General features: G+C 37.1%; 1 protein-coding gene across 1 annotated transcript; it reads right to left on the bottom strand.

Moving 5' to 3' along the window:
• Window positions 1-2,476: 2,476 nt before the first annotated feature.
• Window positions 2,477-17,838, bottom strand: SAMM50 (SAMM50 sorting and assembly machinery component). The gene is made up of 14 exons (XM_009702416.1): window positions 17,733-17,838; window positions 16,247-16,348; window positions 15,300-15,387; window positions 14,093-14,199; window positions 12,013-12,143; window positions 11,719-11,806; window positions 11,053-11,181; window positions 10,260-10,331; window positions 9,043-9,129; window positions 6,348-6,418; window positions 5,498-5,565; window positions 4,516-4,662; window positions 3,462-3,603; window positions 2,477-2,684 (listed from the first exon to the last, which is right to left on the bottom strand). The coding sequence occupies exons 1-14, from the start codon at window positions 17,823-17,825 to the stop codon at window positions 2,639-2,641; spliced, it is 1,371 nt and encodes a 456-aa protein (XP_009700718.1). The 5' UTR covers window positions 17,826-17,838; the 3' UTR covers window positions 2,477-2,638.
• Between the last annotated feature and the right edge of the window lie 1,875 nt (window positions 17,839-19,713).

Here is a 19,713-nt window from a genome sequence, read left to right on the forward strand (position 1 = left end):
CATCTTACTGCCCCAAACACTGGGCATGGCTATAAAAGCAAGAGCATCTCAACTACTCAATAGGTAAAGTGACATCCCAAACTACCCATTTAAGCAAATACTATGCTTTTGAATCACAGTTATGACTGCAGGCCTTCCTTACGCCTTTTATCCTTTCACAAACTCTATAGCCAGAAATGCGGTCAGCCAAGAAGAGAATTGCTTCACGTCTCTCCAGAGCTGTTCTACCACTGAATCTGCTTAGCACTACAGCAGCTTCTAGTGGGATTCTTCTTTCTGTCTTATCCATCCTAATTATTAGAGCCTCTGCAAGAAATTTCAAGTGGGAATATATTAAACATAGCAATATTCTACCCAGTAACAGTGTAAACCAGATGTTGCTTCCAGAGGAACACAGTACTTTATGTACCATGATAGCTTTTGTGCACTTCTTATAAGCTGTAAGAAAATGTTGTCTTTCGATGTAGTACAATACAAGTAGGGAAACAGTGACTCAGGTAAAGGCTCGTGTAACGTGACTTTTCTCCCTTTATTCTTACTGGACAATTCTATGGTGTGTGGTATGGCGTGGTCTGTCACCAGATGTGCCTGAAAGGGCTCTTCAGCCTTCAGCAAAGTTTCCCCATTCAGCCCTTATTTCTGATCAGTTTTCTCAAAACTTAATTGTGGACTAGCTGCTGCTTAGTGTGCACGCTAAGGCCAAGGCTCTTTCTGTAGGCCTGCTTAACTCAGGAAGGCTACTTTCCCCTCTAAAATGGCCAATGATTCTAGCTTAGGACTCTCTCATTTATTAAAGTACTACACTTGAGCAGTCTTTATTAACAGTGCACACAAAAAGGAGTTCTTAAGGCAACAGAATACATCAAATTTTATCAACAGGACCAAAAAAAACTTTGAACTCCTGGGAGAAAATCCTAACAGTATTTTGGTATCTAAACATTTGCGTTCTTCCCACTAAAAATATTTTTATATGTCAAAATGTAGACAGTGCTGGTGAAAAAACAGTAACATTTGTTGACATTCTTAACATAGTGTCACATTTTCTCTCATAACAACAAAAAATAATCAGAAATGTTTTGTTAAATATGTATTTGCTACAGTGGCTGTCAGATACACACACTGAAAAAAAGGTTCTTTGTATTACATTTCAGTATTTGAAATAGACCTGATTTCTGTCACTCACACAATTTTCTGTTTTGAACATCTGTGAGCCTGTTGCTGCAAATTTAGAAAAAGAGAAGGAGGTTTAGTCAAGCGGAGCTCTGCAAAATGAAGCAGAACAATTTCTAGCCTTCATATTTTGGAGTTATCAACATGAGCAGATTTAGTTACTGTATTACAGCAAGAGCAATATATACCAATGCTAATGCAATGTATACAACTGTGGTCTCTTTAAAGAGAGTGGAGGCTCAGTGTTGGCTTGACTGGGAACAAGATTTCATGGCAGTCCTGACAGCATTCGTCAAAGTCAAGTAGCTTGCCAGTGTGTCCAAATCTGTCTTCAGCTGAGTAGAAGAAATGAGGAGTATAATAGCTTGTGTATTTCTGTTCTACTCTCCCAGAATCATCTTTGTATTATGATTTTAATTTTGCCAACACTTAATAACAAAACAATGTAAATTTAGATGCAGGGAAAGTGGATTCTAGGTTCAGATCCTCTTAGGATAATGACAACTCAGGATTGATACATATAAAAAAATGAATATGTAACTATCTTCAAAAACGAGTTGTTAGAACTAAGCTAGTGAATTAGTCCAACCTTATAAAAACTGGAATATATGCCAAGTGATAAAGCAGGAGGTCACTTTTAAGTGAAATTAGCATCTAAGCAAGTCAGTAGAGAGGCATGCCTCTCACACAAAAGCAAACAAGATAGTATCACATGACCACATGCCTAGATATGCCTTCTTGCAACTGCTACAAAAAGATCCGCTTGCAAGACCCAAATCAATGGTTCTGTAAGAGCATTAAAACACTCAAAACCGCCTCAGAGTTGAGAACTTTTAACCTCTCAAAGTTATTCTTGAATTTTAGTACTTACAGTGCTAAACAGCTGACTTGAATTTTTACGGATCGTAGGAGGCATTTAAATATAGATGATTTTGCAATAGTGAAATCCATTAGAATCACTTACATCCATTATTTGTGTAAAATAATTTTGATGTATAGCAGAATTTTTTCAGGGTCATTTGCTCCCTCCTGAAGTTGATGACGGAGAAAAACTGTCCCCCTCAAATTCCACTCCAGCCATACTCACACTTGGTCATCCCAATACTTGTGAGACTTGTGGTTGGAAGAGTGAAGGCTGTGCAGGCCAATGACAACTGTAATCATGTGAACTGTATCCAAGAGCCAATTTCTGACACAACTCTCTACTATTTTAAATAACAACTAATAACTAAAAGCTGTAAATTAAAATAGCTGGAATCCTAAAAACACTCTCTCATCTTTCATAAGAATCAGAGGTACAATGAACTTTTAGAGCGTAATTCTTTAATGTAGTTTCTTGTGGAGCCTCAAAGGTAAATCACTCAGAAGTGTATCTGCATGTCAACAAAAACGTTAGACCGTATCGAGCTATATTATAGTCTTGATTTCAATTACAGAGCATAATTTCATATACTGAAATGTTCCTGTATTATAGAAATCTGATTCCTGCTCCAAACTGAACACCATCACATATCCTGAAAAGAAACAAATAATAAAGAACATAAGTGACGTAGAAGGTACTGATGAAATTAAAATCAATTCTCCCTACCCCTAAATTCCCAAAGGTTTCAATCTTACAATTCAAATTTTAGCTGACAAAGGCTTTTTGAAATAAATGCTTTGCCAATCTGTCATCCATATGGACTGTCTACATTTGCAAAATAAAGCCCATAATTTTCAAATTGCTATTATTAATCCATATTTCACATGAATGACAAGTAGAAACATAACTCAACTCCTGTACGAAATACAGAGTATCTCACACAGTGTTCATAAGCAAGAACAGGCCCCCTGAAGCTTTTCTATTCTGTACTATAATATTTGCTTGGTGTAGGATAATGGGTTGCTAACAAATTAATTTGTTTTCCCTTTATCTATAGTTAAACTTGTTTTCATTTTTGAAGCAAAGACATTAAACTCGGTATTTATCCAATCATTTGGTTTTGGAAGGCTTAAGAAAATCCCATGAACTGTTTGAGTGATCATTTCCGCTAAAGACATAAAACCTGCTACATAGCTACTCATATGTTTCAACAGGTGATCTCACGTTCAATGAATTTTGAAACCAAGAAGTACTGTGAAACCAACATGAATATAGCAAACTGAAAGAAGAGCATCAAGTGCTGAAAAATCTCTGAACTGGCACAGAATAAACAAAATTTAAAGGCAGCAATTCTCTCTGCCAAAACCAGATAGAAGTGCAGCAACCTTTAAAACCAGTTACTGTTAAAGAAATGGTGTAAGAAACAAACCTGTCACCAGACTGTACTCCCATGGGGAAACAGTAGTTAAGTTCTAATCTAGCAATGTTTCCAAGTCGGAGCACTATTCCAGCACCGTAAGACCATCGGATATACTCTGCCAACTTCTGCAGGTGAGCCCTGGGACCATCACCTGAAAGCAAAAGAGCAGAAGGACAAGAATCAAACCAGACTGTCAAAGTGGTCAGAGGTTAACTGGATTTTCAGAGCTAGAAGACAGACTACTTTGGAGCATCCGCTGCAGTTTCAAAATTTATTTACTGCCCCCAAGTCCCATAAATGCCAACCCAGTACCTTGGACTCAAACTACAAACTTCTGCGATCCTAGTTGGATTGCTGGTTGATCTTCATTTCCCTCCATAGGGTACTTACTTGCATGAATCTGGAAATGAGTGCTAAAGACTTAACTAACAGTCTTTAGTGGGCCTCTATTAGTTTGAAAGTGGATCTGTCTGCTTTTCAGTTGTGCATAAAGTGTCTCCCTCCCATACAGATGCCACCTCTCTTCTATCAAGTGAAGCAGACATCAAATATCACTATATCCCCAAACTGATTGAACCGATACTGAAAAATTGCACACTAATACACTGAAATGTATCTTGAAAAAAAGTTGGGGATGGAAGGGAAAAAAAAAAATCATCACATCAGCTACCACACGCTCATCTACACTCTGATGCCACCACTTTTTATTTAGCTCATCCCAGAAAACATTAGAATCCCACTAAAATATCATCTTCCAATCTCCCTTTAGAATGGTGTAAGATAGCAGGTGTTAATCAATTACCAGACTGGTCTGCAAACATCACCAATTCACAGATACTACTGTTACCATCCTAGCTCTCTTTCCTACAAGTTGTGCTAGAATTTATGTAGAGAGCTAAAAAAATTACTGGTCATCTGTCAAATATACAAGTTAGCAGCAGGCACCAAAATATACACAGTAAACAAACTGCTTTTGAGTAAACAGACACAGAACAGCTCTCCTTTTTGCTTTTATATATAGAGAAAACTAGGTTTTGTTATATAAAATTCTACCGACTCTTACCATAGTTAAGATTGCAGAGGTTTCCAGCATTAAGGAAGAAATGCGTTCGGAAAAGGTCTCCAAACCCTCCTCGGCCTGGCCGGAAAGGGAGAGGGGTATACAGATGTAAGCCTCCAGCCCAGTAGGCTTCTCCTCCCAAGTAATCACCTATTTAGGTAAAATGTTGGAACGAAAGCATTTACTGCGGAATATATTAAAAGAACCAGTTGTTAAAAGTACAAGAGCACATCCTTAAGTTGTTTTACATTGCAATTCTACCCTTTACAACTCTTGCCACTTGCTCCTAGCTCTCTCTCCAACTTCACCACTATCAAGTAAAAAAATTAGTGCTTAACACAATTCTTTAAACCTTCCAAGTGAATTGCCATTTTTCTTCATCCCCTCACAGGAACAGCCTGAGGCATGCACCTACTTGTGGTTCATCAGAGACTACCTCCTGAACACCTCTGGAATACTTGCCTTAGTTTTAAAAATGGGAAATTGACACAATTAAACAATTAGCTTTAAAATATACTGAATACTCAATCCACTGATAACAGCAAGTCAGCAGGAGAGTAAGGAAGAGAACTGAAGAAGCTCCTGGCTCTCAAAACACCTCTGTTGATCAGATTACCTTTCCCCTAAGCTACATGAACATATGCTGTATCAAATGCAGATTTAATGTGACTGTTGCTATAGTCATCTTCTGGGAACTTTTTCAGGTTGAAGCTTGCTTACTAGTTAAAGTGACATACTGGAAGTATGCAAGTCTGAACACATACTTGGTTTACAAAGTTAGCTTATGGCTCAACTAAGAACTACTGGGTTTTATTTTGAACCAATATATAACTACAGATCAAAGATGTAGCACTTCTCAGATTCAAGGTGCGGAATGAGTGCAATTATTTTTAAGCTATACAAAGCTTAAGGACAGAATCTGACTCTTTGTTACACACTAATATTTGCAGTATCGTCAGAGGAGTGGGATTTAAAAGTTTCAGACCTTCACTCTGGGGTCCAATGCTGTACATACTGAATCCACGCACGCTTGTTGGTCCACCAAGGTAAAACCTAGTGAATACAGTCAAATTTAATTTAATGCTTTATTTGAAAGGACATATTTGAAAATACCTAGTCATACTTCTAACATTGCTTTTCAGAGTTACGGGTAACTTTGTAACAGGTTTAGTACAGTGTATTTAAAGAAATATAAGAAATTGTATCTAAATCTAAATCCTGATGCATTTGGCAAACATTTCAAAATAAATGGAAGTATTAAAAATGAAAATCAGTTTTCCATCACTTACAAAGATCAAAACAGAAGGATCCCCAGCACTGAAGAAGAATCAGAATACTGTCTCATTCTGTTTGTTGTAATAAATTTCATAGAAATACTGTAGTTAAGATCTATCACATGCGAAGCTGACACTTAGTATTTATTGTAAATAAATTTAAGTCTAAATGCTTTCTGCTAGTAATCTTTAAACACAGGTGTTAGAGGGCAAAATTGTCTAATAAGCCAACAAAATTACAATATGGCTTTACTTCTAAAAGTACCTACAGTGCTACCTATGCCTGAGACAAAATTTTGCAGACGGTAAATACCATTTTGCAACCATAAATATTGGCAGGCAGAGCTACTACGTAGCAAATTATAAATTTATACTACTCCAATATGAAAATCAAAACCAGAAGGCACAGATTGAGTACTAACATGCAATGAAAGCTAACTAGAAACATTTTATTCTCCTCAGAACCAGAACTACTACTGCTTCTCTCTTCTACTATAGGGTTTTCTTTACACATTACCCGGGTTGACTGAAAAAAAATCAAGAAACATTTAAAAAACTTGCCTATCAGCTATACTGGATGGCTTGTCTCCAATAGGTACTAGCATTCCACCCCAAAGTGATGCTGAAAAAACCTTTGGAGAGAAAAAAAGTTGTTTATTAAAATGTATTACTTGATTTCCCTAAAAACATTATTAATAAAATTTCATCGTTTAGGAACAGGTAGAGCTCCCATTAGTCTGACAGAAAGTTACAGATGATCACAGTGTATGCATGGATATCACAGTAACAGTATTTTCAGGAAACTTTTGGTGGTTGCTGCCCTCTTTCTTTCATGCAGTGCTACATCTTGAAAAAGTCAATATAGCACATTTGAAACAAGTGCCTCTTTCACAATAGCTAAAGGGAACATTCATCCAGCTCCTGTTTTCTTATGAATTTTCATGTCTTGAAATAAGATAACACTTCTGACATAAATTACTCCTGGCAATTTTATACCCATAGGAGGCTAAATCCAGCAAATAGTTACCAAAAACGTACAATTATTACCTGTCTGTAAATTAGCCTTATAATTAAATGAAACCACCTTCTGCAATTCACTATATTGACATCAAATACACATACAGCATTACTGCTTATCTATACAGTAATTCCTGGGAGCTAAATCACTATAATAAATACATTTAACCATTTGCTTGCTGCCTGCGTACCAAGTACTACTGCCAGATGGTGAGATGTACTGTCAATACCTAGGCCAAAGGTGTTGGATAATCTCTAACTTTACAGAACACTCTTGCTACCTTCTGCCCTGAGAGTCCCCAGATGCCTCCCCTGCCATCCTCAGATGTGAACTCATCAGGCAGTACACGCATATCTGGTCACATAACACACAGCATATGCAAAAGCCAGCTGCATGCAAGTCTACACTCATGAACAATGAGTGACATAAAATTACGTACACGACGTGATGAGATATGCTTCACACTCATTCACAGTGTAGGCATACTAGCAGCTATGGGAAAGAGCAAAGTCCTCTTTGCGTAGCTATGAAGCCATTAAATTACTTCATAGGGGAATACACCGTCTTTCTCAGCTGAAGGTCAGCAACTAAATGTAAGATCATTAGAAGTGCACTCATCAGGCAATGCCTTTTCTTCCACCACATGAAAGGCGCAAATATAATGATGTAATAAGAAAGGGGTATAGCAAATAGCCTTAAAATGCCCTTCTGTATTGGCCTCACTGGTCTTAACCCAAGAACTTCATTGCACCGAGTCGCTCAAAATAAAAGCACAAAACAGCAGACTGATCTTAACCCAAGAACTTCACTGCACCGAGTCGCCTCAAAATAAAAGCACAAAACAGCAGACTGACAGGTCCTTAACAGCATCAGTTGATTAGTACTCGCACTACAGAAGCAGCTTGGAGTTTTTCAGTTGTACTGCTGGCATAATGATATCAGTTGATTAGTACCCGCACTACAGAAGCAGCTTGAAGTTTTTCAGTTGTACTGCTGGCATAATGAGAACGTTCTTCCAGTCTCCTAGAATTTCTTCATTATTCCAGTACTTCTCAAAAAGCTATCAAGAGGCAGAGATCTTCTCAACGCTTTTTTGGTTTGCTTTGGGTTTGGGTTTTTTTTTTTTTTTAGTATGTTGGGATGCAAATTATTGTAACCTCTGATTTTTAAATCTTCATAATGGAGGTTGCTGTTTAATTCCCCATTCAGCTATGAGACAAGAACTTACTGCACCATCTCCATGTGATAAAGACATTCTTTCTAAATACAGACAGACAGAAATATTTCTAAGATACATTGACATTCTTATTTCACTAAGCAGAAAACACCTATTTCCACCAATACTAGGTCTATGCTGTTAAAGCTGACTGAAACTTAAGATCTCTATGTTCTCATAAGAAGCTGAAGTTCATTAAATATGAACTTGGGAGTGGAGTTATCCAGTGTCATTTCATCTGAAGGCATAGATTTAGCTGGTATACACAAGAACTGCTCTGACAACCAAACCAAGACTTTAAGTGATGAAGATACAGGAATTTGTTTCAAAACCACACGGTGACTCCAAACCAAAACACTAACATAGAGACCACTCCATAAAATCTGTGATGTGTTCTGCCTATGAGTTGGCAGACTGGGGTCTCATATAAACTTCTCATGGTACCATGTGTCTTTCTTATTGGAACTTAAATTGTTCATCGTGCAGAAAGTATTGTAGTGCAAGCTTAGAGTTGTAGTGAAATCAGTCTTCCCATTCTTTCCCAATAATTTTACACAGAAGAAATAATTACATGCTGTGATACCAAAATTAGTAGTCATATATTCATAATTCACAACAACAAAAGAAAATCAAACCAAGGTTAGTCAGAACATTCATAATCAGGTGAAAGAGACAGAACAAAGGCTGTAGTAAGTTTTTGAAAAATCACTCTTGTGAAAGATCACAAAGAACAGACATGCCCAACATTACTTCTGAAAGGAAAATAGTTCATATGCTTAACTGTCAAACAAGTTGTTCTTTCCAAAATGCCCACTTCTTAAGTGACTGGACATGGCAGGAACGTCAGATTAAAATGAAAGAGTATTTCACTTTCAAAAAACCAAATCAAGGTATCTGCACCATCCATCTTTCACTTCCACGATCTTTTTCTAACCCATGGTGAAAAATCATCATAAGACACAGATGCAGTGATCTCATTTGCTAATTCAGATCAATTACTAAAGTATCTTTAAAAAAATTACCGAATCCCAGATAAGTTGCTTATTCAACTGAAATTCAAAATCCTCTTTTAGAAAGCTCACATCTCCTCCTGTATAGCCAGCCAACTCCTGCAAAGACATAAGTTTATAAAAGTCATAACAGATATTACATGTGTCTTCCCTCTAAAAGTTCATCACGTCTGCATCAGCACAAGCAGTGTTTTCTGTACAAGAAATACAGGTACACTGCTATGGAGAGACAACTGAATTTTGGACCAACGAAAAAACATGCATGACCCTCAGAACAATGAGCTGCATTTTTCTCCTCCAAATATTAAACCAAGGTATTGCTTTCTAAGCCATTTTGTAAACGATGGCAAAATAGAATGGAGCTGGAAAATTCAGCACCCAAAATCGTAACTCTTACTGTATTTACCTAGACCAGAGAAGATTTCATATGTACTAAAGCAGGGTTGAAGAACCAGACAGCCAGTTGCACTACACCAATGCGAGTCAAAAATAACAAGTGAAGTGACTGATTCAGCGTCAGAGTCAGCATTTAACAAATGATGTGTTAACTAAACTCTGAATTATAACCACCTTTCTCACTCAGAAACAGAATAGTTCACTGCTGCTTACAGGAACAGTAGCACTTCTAGTTCCAATGACATTTCAAAGCAACCTGCTCCTAAAGTATTGCAGAAGTTAATGCTTCTGAAGTCTTAACCCATACAGCAGAAAAGCCAACTTTTCTAAAAGCTCTGAAAGTACAGGAGTGAAAACCATTTTCTGTGCCAAAATGATACATGGCGGTGAGAGATATTTTTACCCAGTCTTTTATTTTTAATTCTAAGACTTACAAACTTTGTATGTAGCAGCAGGACCACAGTCTGGTATTCTTACATTAGTGTTAGAAAACAAGGACTAATACCTACTGTAAAGTGTAGAGTAAATACGGTCAGGGATAATGTATCTCAGTTAATAAATAATTTAATGCTAATGGCGAGATAAAATGGCTGTGCTGTTTAACCAAGGGTATACAAATGAAAATCTGCCACCATAAAAAAGGTTTCATGATTTTAAAAGGCACACACTGTAAAGATAAGAAGTAAATACTGGTCATCACTGTCTCCTAGTCAATTTACCATTAATTTCCAACTTTAGATATTTTTAACATGAACATCAATCAGATAAATTAAGACTTACTCAAACACACTTACAGATAAAATCCAGTAATAGCATAAGTGATTTAATACTACCTGATTAATTTTCAGCAAAGCACCTCGTCTTGGCAAGATTGAGGAGTTCCGGGAATCAATTACCATGGCATGCTGAAAAGAATCAAAATATTATTTTTAGGTTCTCATAACTGTTGAATACCACAGAGTGACACTATTATTTTCCTTCAAAAACTGTGCAAACAGTGGAAGACAACCACAGCTCCAGCTAAGGCTAAGTGTATCCTCATGGATTTAGGAACAATATACCTACAAACTTAGTTCTGAACTTAGGAGGCCACATGAAATGCATTTATTTGTATCTTTTGGCCATGGTACACACCAGAAATAGAGCGGCAACAATGCCCCACTGTAAATCACCAATTTTGTGGCAGTAACCTGCAAACAGTTTATCTCCTACAATTTGTAAGCTACAAGTTAAAGATGACAAGTGACCAAAAACTGCTACAGGAAAGAATATTTAGAAAGGGCACAGCAACTGTAGGATGAGGAAATTTCCTGATCCTGTCTTCTACAATTTCTGAAAGACAAAGGCTGAAGACAATTCTGAAAAAAAGAGATGGCAGATGAGACAGAGGGAGGCCCTGCAGAAAGAACAAGCCAGCCGATGCCAGTCAAAATGCAAGTCAACTATGAAAATGTGTTCTCTCTTTGGACCTCCTGGATGACTCTGTGTGAATGACCAAACACAGCAAAAGATGTCTGAAGTAAAACACACTACCTACTAAGACAAAAAGCTCCTTTGGTGTTATTTGTAAGTATTAGATGACTCCAAATAATGTGTTTAAAAAAAATTACCAGGAAAAAGCCTTACAGAGACAGAAGATTTAAGAGAGTGTCCACTTTCTTCTCGAACAGAAAAGGATGCTGTTCTAGCAAGGCAGCCAAGCTCTCTCCACACACCCTCCCACTTCAGTGTGTGATTGGTCTTCCAGATTGGAAACTACAAAGAAAGAATTGAGTTAAGACAGGAAACAATTTTGCTACACAATTAAAATAAACATTCCCCTGAAAAATCTTCCTCTGTGAATTTTTATACATGAGTCTACACTTTTTCTTTCCAAGAAACCCTTTTTCATTTCAGAGTAATGCTAATTCTGCCACAACCAAGACAGTTTCTCCAAGTAGGTGCAGGCTACTTAATCCATCCCAAATTAAAAATACCTTGAATTGGGCTGATACAGTGAGCTAGGCAACCAGCTGCTTCTCTGAAATGATACTTTAAACATTAAAAATGTGGAGAAAAACACACTGGTATTTTTACATGGTCAAAATAAGACTGAATTCTGACAAAAAGACTAAGGTGTATTATCTCTGTCATTTGAAAATTGTTGATCTCTTTCAAATAATGACAAGTTAGCCCTGTGCACAAGTGTTTCAATCATTAAAAAGGTAAACCGAGTATTTGCAAAGGTCAGCTCTGACCTGAATTAAATGTAAATTAAGCATGTGTTCCACAAAACGCTTGTGCTACACTTACATTAAATTCTGTTGATATTCCTCTATCAGTTTCACGAAGAGAGCTCCAAGGGAACTGTCCAGTTACTTTATACAGATTAACTGAAAAACTGAAAAACAACATTACTGGTAGGTTTGAAAGTGAAACTATTTAAGTAGGTGGAGTTTTAAATTATCACAAAAACTTAAGAAATCAGCTCTGCTACATTATTAACAGACTGTCAGGAAAGGAATACATTTAATTATTACTCAATGAAGGATCTTATTAATTGTCTTAAATTCCTTCACTAAAAGTACTCAAAAACGCATCCCCTACTTTCTTTCAAAGTTTCCAGGCTGTGGTTTGAAGAATGACAGGCCATATGAAGTTTCCTTTGTTCCGTAGGAGAACTGGAAGGTTACCTTTTCTGCACGTCCAAAGAGATTTGGGAACTTGAGCCCAAGTACCTAAGGAAAATAAAAAAAACCCAAAACCTCATAACATTTCATGTAGTTTCCTGTCTTGTATCTTAATTGTACGCTGAAGACAAGCATATCTACCATGAGAATGAGAAATTAAGACATTAAAAATAGTTGTAACTGAGTATGTTTTTCTTTTAAGTTAGATTTCTCTTTGCACTGGCAGCAAAAACCATCACAATAGCACAAGTTACAGTTATTCATCCAATTTTTATTGCTGTCCAGTAGCTGCTGACTTAATCTGCATTCTCACTGTATCATCAGTACTGCTATTATTTCAAGGAAAATCTCCCAGTCAGTCTCAAAGCCCAGGAGAATAAGTCTTTGGCAAAATAAGCAGCTGCTCTGCACCATAGACTTCTCAGCTGTTCATCAGCAAAACTATCTGTCAGGTAGGATTCATCGGAACCACAGCAGTAAGCCAATGGAAAATCATCAATACAGAGCCACTTCCTTGTATTTTTGAGTAACAAGATGCTTTTGCAATCGGTCCTGAGAGCAGTACAACATACCATTACAATTCTCCAGAAACTACTTAAGCACTTTTGCCTGTTCTGACACAAATTCCTTGTATCCCTTTGGCAGCTCTTGGCCCTTTGGCAGCAAGGACAGAGCAGGTTTCCCCCAAGCACAGACACTACTAGGACGGTTCTATTGTTGTGTGTTCTATTTTAAAAGAATATAAAAAAGCTACCAAATCCTGATTGCCTTTCTCTAACAGCTAGTGGAAGCAAATCAGTCACCTGAACTTTGTCATGATGACTACTAGGCAATTATCCAGCTAACCAGAAATGGCTATTAATAGGAAAATATTAGATCTAGAGGCTTCAGATGAATGTAAGGGATTAGAATAAACATCAAATCTATTCAGCTCTTAAGGAAAAATAACCTCTTCTGCCAATACCAGCGTATACAAGTCATGCTTTTATATCATTCAAACATTTTACTTCTTTGTAACAAATTTAAATCAAATAGAAGGGAGCTTAGCACAAAAAGAGAAATCAAAGTACCTTTCAGACTGTTGTGAAAGGCACTAGAACCAACAAGTAGGATTCCCCGCTGGTTTCATTCAGGCCACAACACCCTGGACATTGCTTTCAGCAGTGGAGCTGCATAAGCAGCTCTCAACTCATTGAGTTCCTATTCTCCTTGCACTTGCAAAACACCATCACCTGAGTCATGCAGTATCTTATCCAGGTTAAAAATACCCCTAAGAAGAAAAGGATGAGTCTCTTGATCTGGCTTATCTACTAGCACCAGGCACAGCTGTGCTGTGCACACGAGAAAGCAGAATGGGTGCAGGAATGAGCACCTGAAAACACAATCTACTTACAGCAGCACTTCTCTTAAAACGACATTAACAGAATAACAGTATGGCTGTTACTTTTTGTGTCAATTGGTAAATATTTTCGACACAAGATTTTAATCCGATGCATCCTTAATTGAAACCAATGAAAACAAGTTCCACAGATTATATGGTTCTGGAAAACCTTGTATTTTGCAGCCCAGAATAACGTACTGGGCTGAAATAGAAATTGTTCTTGGTTTTCACTAAGTCAACTATAAATCATTTCAACTGAGAAGAAAAACACTTTAAACAGATCTCACAGAAACTATGTGTCAAACTCCTTACTAATCTCTCCAGTAGATAAAATGTCTTAAATATTATCAAGAAATAGTTTAAGTCATTTTAAGAATTAAAAAATTAACATGCTGAGTTGGAAGCTATAGCATTCTTCCCTAGCTCAAAATAGGCTTTTGCTGAATGAAAGCCTGACTAATACAAAGACTCTTTAGAGACAAAGGTCTGGCAAAGCCTTAGTAAAGCTGGATCAAGAAAATAATTTGGCTTGGATCACAAATTCCTTGCTAGGTTTGAAACATGAAAGTAAGAGGAATATCAAAAGGAATTAATAATTATTTGAAATAATCCATACCATACTGCCTTCGTTGTTGCCAACCATAGTGTTATAGCTTCCAGTTAGTCTTCTCAATTCTGTTACCTCAAAGGTTACATCTAAACCATTTGGAAGGGCATCATCTCCTACATAAACAAACAAACAAACATATGTTATCTTTAAAGAGCTATTTAAAAAAACACAGACAGAAGATGACTTATCTGAAAACCGGTTGAATTAAAACAATAATAAAAGTCCACATTACAAAGAAAAATGTCTTGAGAAAAAGATGTCATTTGGATATGGGTGCAGAATTTGGTTCAATCACAGCATGACTGGCTTTAATCATCAACATGTTAGTTTAATTATGAAATAGTGACGTTTGTTACCTACTCACTAAAAAAAAACATGTACACAAATTCTCGCATTAGAATATACAGAAATTAAAGTGGTCCAGACACGGCAAGAAGAATGCCGTCACTAGGGTAGGGCTTCCAGCACTCTGGGTAAGCACTGAACAACAGAAACAGCCCAGTTCCCTCAGGGCTCTGGCTACGGCAGCTGTTCCAAAACACCTAATTCTGCTGGAGGCAAACCGGACAGCATCCCATCACCAGCAACCTGGGGGACTGCACTGCCTTCCTTTCTCAATAACACAACTTTCCTCTGCTGAAGAGAATAGCGATGAGTTTGAAAAGCAACCACAAGCCCGGGAATGCCAACTGAGCCTTACTGTGAAACCTGCACACATTCAGCTGCCCCATATATACTATAAGCCAATTTTTAATCACAAGCACTGATGCAATTACTAGTATTTCCTTAGGCACCAAGGATGTGCTGATATGAAGTCAGTTATGTGATGTGTAATACATGGAAGTAGAGGACACATTTTCAAGCTTTTCTTCATGTCTTCCTCCGAAACTTTGGATTAAAGGATGTGCACTCTAATTATTTTAGTGCTGGAATTTCACTCATTTTTTGCATGTATACAAGTAATATCTATACACATATACATATATATACAGAAACACGCAAATACATCTTCTTCATAAGGATAATGGCTATAGACATACATTCATATATACAGTACACCTACATGTACATTTGAAATATATAAAGGTATATAAGAGTAAGTTATATACACAAAAAATGTCCAACCTATTACATGGGCAACTATACATTATAGGTATGCATGTGTCTATGCGCGTATGAGAAAAACGGTGAGGATTAATGAGGCAATACATACCTTGACAGGTATCAATCAGAACCTCTACCTGTCTAAAGATTCCTAGACGAAGCAACTTTTCACGAGCTTCATGTGATTTTCTCATCACCTACAGGATGAGATAAGTAGGTCAGTCACAGAATTAAGGAATCATAGAATAGTTCGGGTTGGAAGGGACCTTGAAACATCATCTAGACCATTTGAGCCTTTCAGGTTACCAAAGAATAACTAGGATAAAATAGTTAAAAAGCAGCTAAATCATACAATATTCTCAGATTTTGTAAACAAAGACACATATATGTGCCTTCAAAACAGATCACAATCACTTTAACACTTGAATCTGTAAATAAATAAATTAAACCCAGAGCATCCAGCTCAATTCCTACCTTTTGTTATTTTGCTTCCTAATTTTTATAATACTTAAACCTATTATTCAAATAGGTTTCAGTAGTTAAAACTTATACACCTATTTATGGGGCCCATGCTTTTGGCAAAAAACCCAAACACCCTAATCTTTTTAAATTTAGACCAATCTACAGGTCTAATTGCCAGCCATATTCCAGAAAGAATCACCACCTAAAAGGGCAAGGCCATACAGCCTAACTCACACTTTGATCCATTGTGGAGACTGGCATCAGTTATCTGTGCTGAGATCCAATAACTTAAGTAAATTAACTGAAAGTGTCACCTACACAGTTAGCAATTCATAAATGGGAAGAGTAAAGCTGAAAAAATATCTGAGAGTACTGTTTGCCATCTCACAACGTCATTGAGGTGACTACATCAGAAAATACAGTATCTGTCAGTATTTCATATTTAAGTTTGTCTTCCATATCACAAAATCAGAATCATCACAAAACTTGACAGAGTTGCCCCATGTCTGAAGGGAGGAGCCCAAAGCAGGAAAAAGAAAGAAAATTGTAACATGAATTTTTAAACAGACATCTGGTATTCACCACAGTACTTACATCAATGAGATTTTTAGCCTTGAAAACATCAGAGATTTCATACATGATAATGTCATCTTTGGTCCTTCCAAGCCCATCGAAGTGCACATGCTGAACCACCACCTAAACAGATGTTTAAACACAAATACTGAATTTGCATCTAATAGTGAGTATCAAAGTCACCAATGCAGAAAAAAATGTTGTCCAAGTGAAAAACCCTGAAGATTCCTAGGCTAATTACTGCTAACCTATGTTATCAGAAATCAGTGCTAATTACAATTCAGGAAGGTTATTCCCTTATCACGAAAATTAAAGGAAAAAGAACTCTAATACCAAAGCTAATACTGGTTGTAGCAGAAGAGACAGTAACAGACTGTAGCTGCTGGCATTTTAGTCGTAGGTGTTGCATGGACAAATAAAAGTCACTGCAGAAATCACACTTGAGAGACTAAGACACATAAAACACATATAGCAGTTAGCTATTTCTTGTATCAGCTACACATAAGCAAGGGGTTAAAAGAAAAAACAAACAAACCTACAAGCCATAAATATTTAAACTCTAACTATTAAAATTATTACTACCGCTGGAGCATTGTAGTTTAAAATGCCTATTAAGATCACTAGCATTATGAGATTTTAGATTTTCTTAATATCATTTATCTTGTTATAAAATCATCTAAGATAATTTTATCTTGAAAATCACAACACACTCCAGGTTAGCTGGTATAAATGGACTACAGTGATTGCATTTCCCTTATTTTTCCAACCTTTTCAGTGTATTACAATTTTAGGCTTACGTGTCAAAAAAAAATCTGCAAATGTATTCATATATTCGCATATAATAAAACAGGAGAATAAGAGCAAGCTAGCATTACTGCAAATTGCTTAAAAAAACCCTATCAGAATATACACCTCATGAACTAAATAAAAGCCAAATGTTATTACCAAGATTCTAGCGAGGACGACTCTGAATAGCACAAGGGAAAGGAAAATTTTAATAAAAACTAAGATAACACATGATATCTCACCTGTCTAGCATGGCTAAACATATTATGGGCCAAGACAGACATACTTTTACATGTGAAATACTAAAAAAATGTTACCATGCTCTGCTGTAGTATTTCCCTTAGCACCACAATTCATGTGGTGGCACTTTACTCTAACTTGCCTAATACTGCACTCTAGAAAACTAAGGAAAATTGCTGGGTTTGCTCCTAAGCAGTGCTGCAGAAGCGGTGATCTCTTATGAGAGAGAGAGAGAGGAAGCAGCATCTGCAAACAGGCCTGTTGGCTCAAAGCTGAATTTTAATGACAACTCCTGTGGTAGGAAAAAAAAAACACAAAAAGAATCGTAACTAGATAACATCAGATTAAAATCACAGTACTAAATTTCATTCTTTCACATCTCAAACCATAGTTTAGAAAGATCTCTTAGGAAAAGCAAGCAAGCAAGGGTGCCAAGACATTTCTCTTAAGAAAAAACCCAGGATGTTGTTCAGGTACTTACATCTTTGTTTTCAAGAATTTCTTGCTTGGCCTCAGGTTCAACTTCAACCAGTTCAGCTTCTTCTCCTAAGGCACCAAAGTCTGGCCCACTCATTGGAAGAGGCTCCAAACTCTGAAAGCATAAAAGAAAATTGCGTTTAATATGGTACGTGGATTTGTGATTTACAGCTTTTGCAAAGGGAAAAACCTATGGTTCTTGAAATCGTGCCCATCAGATCCTAAGGGGAAAAAAAACGAAAGAGAAGAACTGAAATGAGTGGAATTACCAGCACACTCGTTACCTAGCTGCTTGCTGAAATTTTTATGAAAGCTGAATAGCTTCCATGTTGAATGATTTCTCAAAAATACTCTGCACTCTTCTAAACATAACCTTATTTTTAAGACATGCTTCCTGTGTTAAAGACAAATTCTACCTTCTTGAAAAAAATTCTAAAAAATCAGAGCGTCACTAGTTTGTGTTTTTGGAAGGGAGAGGAGTGTGAATGTTGAACAATTGAATAAAAAAAGGTGTGTTTTCAGCATGTTGCTTTGCATACATTTATACACTTTTGTATTTTAATATTTCTTTTAAAAGTAACCTTCCAAGTAATGCTCAAGAACCTCAGGCCCTATCCATCAGAGGTGAACATTTTAATAAAAATGGTTTCCAGCACAGCATGGCTTTATTTACTATACCTGAAAGAGTCCTAAAATAAGACTTGTCAGAAGATAATGGATTCAAGCATGGTGAATAGAGGGTTACCTGCAAAAGCAGAGGTCAGGATTGGATAACTCAGTAAATCTACTTTTAGTCTTAAGTCACTAATACAGTACTTGCCGCATTATTTAAGGAGAGCTGTTTTGCTGCACTAGTAAATTGCTGTTATGTATCAAAATCAAGTTAAATAAAGATAGAACCCTGTCTCACTCCCAATAATTTTCAGGCAAGTATGAAACACTCTGCATCCACACAACACTGTGAATCAGTTTATACTACAGATGCATACAAAAACAAAAATACAACAAAAAAATTTGAAACAGAAATTAAATTAGTCATGGTAATTAGATACTCTGGAGCCTTAACAGCCCGCTGCAGCTGTTCCTCAGTCTAATTAAACACTATGTAAAAGCCTGCTGGTTTTCAACAGGCTCACAAAAAAAGAGGCATTCTACTTGGGATCTTGAGGAATCATCCAGACAATTCTCAGCCCCCAAATAAGGCAGTTGCTCATTAATCATACCTGAATTATCTAGACCCCAGTTTTAAACACCCCTATCCAGACTCCCCATGGTTGCTTTAAGGGGAACCAGTTTAAGCCAAATTCACAAGGTGTTTTACCAAATGGACTTAACATTTGCTCTGTGATTCCTCTGCTTTACAGTCAACAGCACCCCTGACCTTTTCCACATTACACTGGTATTCCTATAGCTTGAGTTTCTCGTAACCTGTCTTGCACAGCTCTTACACTTTTCCCTAAAGCAGGCTGCTCAACAGTGGACTGTTTATCTAGAATACCCTGAGAGATGCTCCTCCAATGAAGCCTTGAGGCATGAAGAATTCATTGCCTTCCTAAAGTATTTCACAGCCTACGTATCCTCACTGTTTTAAATTATCATCTGATGGTTAAGGCACACTTTTTCCTGTTGCCATTATAACCGCTACTTCTTGTCCTACCATAACAAACACTTAAATCTTTATGGTCGTTCTTTAAACAATGGTATACGGATTTGGAGATTCATGCGTCTGTTCACAAAAATCTCCAAGCGCTTCAGGCGTGTGAGACACAACAGATCTCTTTAAGCAATACTGCTGTTCACTGGGGAAGCGCAAAACCTACAGCTTCCACTTCTCACCAGGCGAGCTGCAGTTGCGGGGCACTTCCTTCATACTTCCTGCTCCGGTGTGGGGTTTTTTTTGTTTTCACTTACACAGTTTGGCTCTTGCCAGGCCCCCGCGGCAAGGTCAACCCCGACCACTGCCGGAGAGGAAGGCAAGAGCCGGG

The sequence above is a fragment of the Cariama cristata genome, unplaced genomic scaffold, assembly GCF_000690535.1.
Source record: "Cariama cristata isolate BGI_N322 unplaced genomic scaffold, ASM69053v1 scaffold19760, whole genome shotgun sequence".
Classification (NCBI taxonomy): domain Eukaryota; kingdom Metazoa; phylum Chordata; class Aves; order Cariamiformes; family Cariamidae; genus Cariama; species Cariama cristata.

Excerpts from the sequence above, each read along its gene's own strand:
- SAMM50 (XM_009702416.1), bottom strand. The coding sequence starts at position 17,825 with ATGAGTGGGCCAGACTTTGGTGCCTTAGGAGAAGAAGCTGAACTGGTT. Across the intron at positions 5,566-6,347 it reads CCATCCAGTATAGCTGATAG|GTTTTACCTTGGTGGACCAA; the intron begins GCAAGTTTTTTA and ends TGTATTCACTAG. Across the intron at positions 3,604-4,515 it reads CCTCTGCAATCTTAACTATG|GTGATGGTCCCAGGGCTCAC; the intron begins GTAAGAGTCGGT and ends TTTTGCTTTCAG.